The sequence below is a fragment of the Macaca mulatta genome, chromosome 7, assembly GCF_049350105.2.
Source record: "Macaca mulatta isolate MMU2019108-1 chromosome 7, T2T-MMU8v2.0, whole genome shotgun sequence".
Classification (NCBI taxonomy): Eukaryota; Metazoa; Chordata; class Mammalia; order Primates; family Cercopithecidae; genus Macaca; species Macaca mulatta.
The window spans coordinates 92315484-92321097 of NC_133412.1; the positions used below are offsets into that span (position 1 = coordinate 92315484).

The 5614-nt window shown below is 36.0% G+C and overlaps 1 protein-coding gene across 1 annotated transcript; it reads left to right on the forward strand.

The window, feature by feature from the left end:
• The first annotated feature begins 330 nt into the window (after window positions 1-330).
• Window positions 331-1261, forward strand: LOC100429898 (olfactory receptor 4F3/4F16/4F29-like). Its single transcript, XM_015143147.2, has one exon. It carries the CDS (start codon window positions 419-421, stop codon window positions 1259-1261), a length of 843 nt encoding a protein of 280 aa, XP_014998633.2. The 5' UTR covers window positions 331-418.
• Window positions 1262-5614: the final 4353 nt, after the last annotated feature.

A 5614-nucleotide genomic window follows, 5' to 3' on the forward strand; every position in this document is an offset into this window, starting at 1 on the left:
ATAATGGCTATAGAAATTATATTCCCAACAACAGTGTACAAGGGTTCCTTCACTTCACAGCCTTGTCAAGGCTTGTTACCTGTTGTCTTTTTGGTAATAGCTATTCTGACAGGTCTGAGATAATGTCTCATTGTCATTTTAATCATATCCTTAATGATTAGTGATAAGATTTTTTTATATACCTGTTGGTCATTAGGTTGGTTTTAATGCTTAAGTGGAAATAGACTTTTATAACTTTGACTTCTTTCTTTCTAGTTTATTAATATGATTATTATTTACATTTTCTGCTGTTGTTCTCTTCAGGTACCACTGCTAACAAAGCCAGTGGTTGGGGCAAATCACTCTGTGGTGTCAGTTTGTGTTCCTGGGACTCACCAATTCCTGGGACATCCGACTTCTCCTCCTTGTGTTCTCCTCCATGTTTTACATGGCCAGTATGATGGGAAACTCTCTCATTTTGCTCACTGTGACTTCTGACCCTCCCTTGCACTCCCCCATGTATTTTCTGTTAGCCAACCTCTCCTTCATTGACCTGGGTGTTTCCTCTGTCACTTCTCCCAAGATGATTTACGACCTTTTCAGCAAGCGCAAAGTCATCTCCTTTGGAGGCTGCATCGCTCAGATCTTCTTCATCCACATCATTGGTGGTGTGGAGATGGTGCTGCTCATAGCCATGGCCTTTGACAGATACGTGGCCATATGTAAGCCCCTCCACTACCTGACCGTTATGAGCCCAAGAATGTGCATGTTCTTCTTAGTGGCTGCCTGGATGACGGGCCTTATCCACTCTGTAGTTCAGTTGGTTTTTGTAGTAAACTTGCCCTTCTGTGGTCCTAATATATTGGACAGCTTTTACTGTGACCTTCCTCGGTTCATCAAACTTGCCTGCACAGACACTTACCAACTGGAGTTCATGGTTACAGCCAACAGCGGATTCATCTCTTTGGGCTCCTTCTTCATACTGATCATTTCCTATGTTGTCATCATTCTCACTGTTCAGAAACACTCTTCAGCTGGTTTATCCAAGGCTCTGTCCACACTTTCAGCTCACATCAGTGTGGTAGTTTTGTTCTTTGGTCCTTTGATTTTCTTCTATACATGGCCATCTCCCTCCACACACCTGGATAAGTTTCTGGCCATCTTTGATGCAGTTCTCACTCCTGTTTTAAATCCTATCATCTACACATTCAGGAATCGAGAAATGAAGATGGCAATGAGGAAAGTATGCAGACAACTGGTAAATTACGGGAAGACATCCTAAGTCATGGCTTGTATTGTGAGTGTCTTTATTAACTATTGAAGTTTATTGCTGAAGCTTCTCTTTGTCCTACCTTAATTTGATCATCCACATGGATATTGGGTCTATTTTTTCATTTAGGAGGGAGGGAAATTTGCTTCTGAAAAGAGAAAAAAGTTACATATAAATTATTTAGAAACCAAATATTAAAGTTTTGAGCCTTAATTCCTAAGAGTAATTATTAGAAATATGTAAGATGGAAGGCTATTTGAAGGCCTCTGAAAAGGGAGAAATATCTCCTTCATCCACTGTAATTCAGTATGACCTTAAATTGACTATATCTGCAAAGACAAACGTTTGCAAAGAAGGCCACATTCACAGTACTCAGTGTTAGAATTTTAACATACCTATTTGGTGAACACAAATCAAACCACAACAGTAGTATAGGTAGTACAAATATCTGAGAATAGAAATGATTGTAGTATAGTTACCTATTTATCAGAGTAAAACAATTTTTAAAACAAAGTTAATAGAAGTAACTTTTGAAATCCACTATGTTTTTTAAAATAATGGAGCATATAAAGTCAGCATAAAGCACAAAAAGTGATTCCTGTGGGCTACAGAATTTTTGTCTACCGGCAGGGACATTTACAAAGAAGACAAAAAATAACACTTACTATTTTTTTAAAAGAAGAAAGAATAAATTTGTTATGTCATTCAAACAGAGAGAATGCCAAATTCTAGTCTTGCTTTAATGTAATATTTGGCAATAAAACATTCTTGAGATTTAAAAAAATAGATCAATCAAAGCTGAGCTGTGAAAAACTTTGCCAAAATTTTAACATATATCATTGCTTCTATTCAGAAGCATTATTTGTAGTTACATATATGTAACAAAACAGAATTTACTTCCTCACACTTCTAAAGCTTTCTGTATCCTTTGGGTTTTGTCTTTTACTATTGTTCTTCACATACTGGAATAACTAGACATTTTATCTTAGAATGAATCTACCCCTTTCTCCCTCTTGATAAACAAAACCAGATCCTATTACATTACATAGCCTGTCATATTTTTTGGTTATTATTACTTCTAGTTTTAATGACTTTTAGTAATTATGACATTAACCAAAGAAACTGACTTTTATTTCATAGAGAGTATTTGCTAAAGAAAACTAAAACCTGACAATATTTAATGTGGTAAAAACATTAGTTGGTGTTTGAGGAACCATATATTTTATTGAGAAATTATTATAATAGAAGAAAAGAGATCTCAGTAAAGGTTTGGGCTCAGTTCCTAGTACAACGAAAACAGGTGGGAATTTATGGCTATGGAGCAGGCTGTAGTTTCTGTGGGTGGAAAATTATTAAAAAGAGACATCAAAGGTAGTGGAGAATTCTTGCTAAACTGACCTAACAGGATTCTTGCTGCAGGCAGGCAAGAACATATCAAGGATGGAGAAGAGGAATTAGATCAGATATCAAGCGTAATCAGATATCAAGGCTGGAAGATCCTCCCTAAACTCTTAGCAGTATTCTTGCTAAAACTGGGCTATGCAGGTTCAGTGGAGAAGAGGGCCAAGGTTGAGGCTTATTTGGAAAGTGGGACAAGAAAAGTCTGACTAAAGTTTGGTCAAGGGAAGAGTCTTTGTCAATTCAAAGATGGAAAATTGAGTATTGTCTTACATACACAATTATTTTATTAACCAGTGAACTCATGAGCACGCAAAATATAACCATTTACTACCACAATTATTCTATTTACATCTTCTTAAAGGAAGTAAATGTTTTTCTTAAAGTAGGAAAAATGAAAACATTTACTAAGATGATTTGAACACTCTATAAAGGTATGAATAAAGTGACACAAACACATCACACACATACACACACACACACACACACACACACACACACACACACACACAACACATTCTCCATGACTACTGCCCTCAGCATTAGAAACAGTAATGGCTTCCTGCTGTAGCTAGTCCTGGATACTTAACCATTCCTTGTTGGTCTTCTATAATACCACTTGCACTGTTGGAAATTAAATTTCCTCATTTATTCCATTTGAATATGGTACTTTTTCTTGGTGTGACCCTGAAATAAGTATTTGTGCACAGAAAAGCCCCAGGAAAGAGCACCTAAAAATGATTTCTGGGATTAGCTGGCTCACATATTTAAGGAGTACCTGTATAACTTCCTTATCTCAGGAATACTGGACTCTGATTACACAAGCTTTCTTCTACAAGTTCATGGAAAATGCTTCTTATGAAAAAAACTATGCATGGGCTTCAAATTCTTTTTGCACCAAAATAAATTCATACTAACTTGTGATAACATGTCTAAAAGGAATCTAGTATGAGGTACTAGGAAGGATAAGACATCAGTGTGAAAAGAGCCCATATCAGAACAACATGATTTCTTCTGAAATTGAAGCAAGAACAAACATCAAATTTATGGTGAAGCTTGGGCAGAAAAATGGTGAAATCACTGATGCTTTACAGGAAGTTTGTGGAGACAATTCCCCAAAGAAATTATCAGTTTAAAACTGTATAACTCATTTTAAAAAGGGATGACTATGTTCTATGTTGGAAGACAAAGTTTGCAGGAGCAGAGCATTCACATCAATTTTTAAAGAAAAAAATTAAACTTGTTATACCCTAATTGAAGAGGACTACTGATTAACAGCACAAACAATAGCCAACTCCATAGACATTTCAATTGGTTTAACTTACACAATTCTGACTGAAAAAGGTGAGCAAACATTTTACTCGACAGCTGCCAAAACTGTTGCATCCAGATCAACAGCAGAGAAGAGCAGAGCTTTCAGTGGAAATTTAAAACAAGTGGGAACAATATCCTGAAGCATTTCTTTGAAGAATTATAATAGGACATGAAGCATGGCTTTACCAGTATGATCCTGAAAACAAAGCACAATCAAAGCAATGGCTACCAAGAAGTGTAAGTAGTCCAGTCAAAACAAAAGTGGACCAGTAAGAACAAAGATAATGGCCACAGTTTTTTTGGGATTCTCAAGGAATTTTTCTTTTTGACTTTCTAAAGGGCCAAAGAACATTAACATTTGCTTATTATGAGAGTGTTTTGAGAAAGTTAGCCAAAGCTTTAGCAGAAAAACACCCAGGAAAGCTTTACTAGAGAGTTCTTCTCCACCAAAACAAAGCTCCTCCTGCTTATTCCTCTCATCAAACAAAGGCAATTTTGTGAGAGTTTGGTGGGAAATCATTAGGCATCTACACTGAAGTCCTGATTTGGCTTCTTCTAACTTCTTTTTGTTTCCTAATCTTAAAAAAATCCTTAAATGAAACTTCTTCATTTCATAATGTAAAAAAGCTGCATTGACATGGTTCAATTTCCTAGGACCCTCAGTTCTGTAGAGATGGACTAAATGGCTGATATCATTGCTTACGAAAGTGTCTTGTACTTGATGGAGCTTATGGTGAGAAAGTTTATATTTTTATCTTTTAATTCCATTTTTTTCCCACAAACTTTTGGAAGTCCTCCTTATATGTAGAATAAATGTAGACTATTATTGTTCAAGTTTTCAATTGTGTTTGTATAGAATGAAACGTAGGTCAAGGCAAGGAACTGTAATCTCCATTACAACTAAATGTCACTGCCACTTGATCTCCCAATCCTTACCCTTTTTGCTGGTGGAGCTACTCTTTCATCCAAGTCTGAATAAACCAGCCTTTCCTTGAAGTTAAAAAAAAAAAAAAAAAAAAAAGACCTTTATTTTTGGTTGGCTTTATCTGGACCAGTTGCCCTTAGGACTATAACAAGAATTAGGTCACACTACAACTTATATAGAGAAGTACAAAGCCTGCTCTGAAAATATAAAGTTTAAACTAAAAGAGTTATAGGATTTTCTAAATATTTGCTGGGGTCTGAGGAAAAGGCATATGAGTGAATTCAATGGTTAGGCTGAAAAAGACTAACGAGACAAAAATCAGAAATCAATATGGTATATCACGTGGGATTTAGGCATTAATAATTGATTTGAGTGCCTGGATAAGTGCTAACAGCCTGCTAGGTTGGTTAATGCAATCCTGTGCTCAGTGAAGACGTTCCAGTATAAATGTCCATCAAAGGTCATCCATTTTTGAGGAGGCACTTAAATATCATATGGATTAGAAATCTTCCAGCAAACCTGAGGCATGTGATTAAAGTTAAGTTGTTATCAGCTTAAAATAGACTAGTATAACTTTATGGTAAACACAAAGCAGAACCTATAGTTGATTTGCAAAAGATAAAGAGAGTGGAATCAAAACATACCACTACAAAAAACATCAAACCACAAAGGAAGGAAGCAAGGGACAAATACAGGAACAAAGGCTCCACAAACAGCCATGAAACCAT

What these genes read in the sequence shown, in the direction of transcription:
- LOC100429898 (XM_015143147.2), top strand. Translation starts at nt 419, where the DNA reads ATGTTTTACATGGCCAGTATGATGGGAAACTCTCTCATTTTGCTCACT.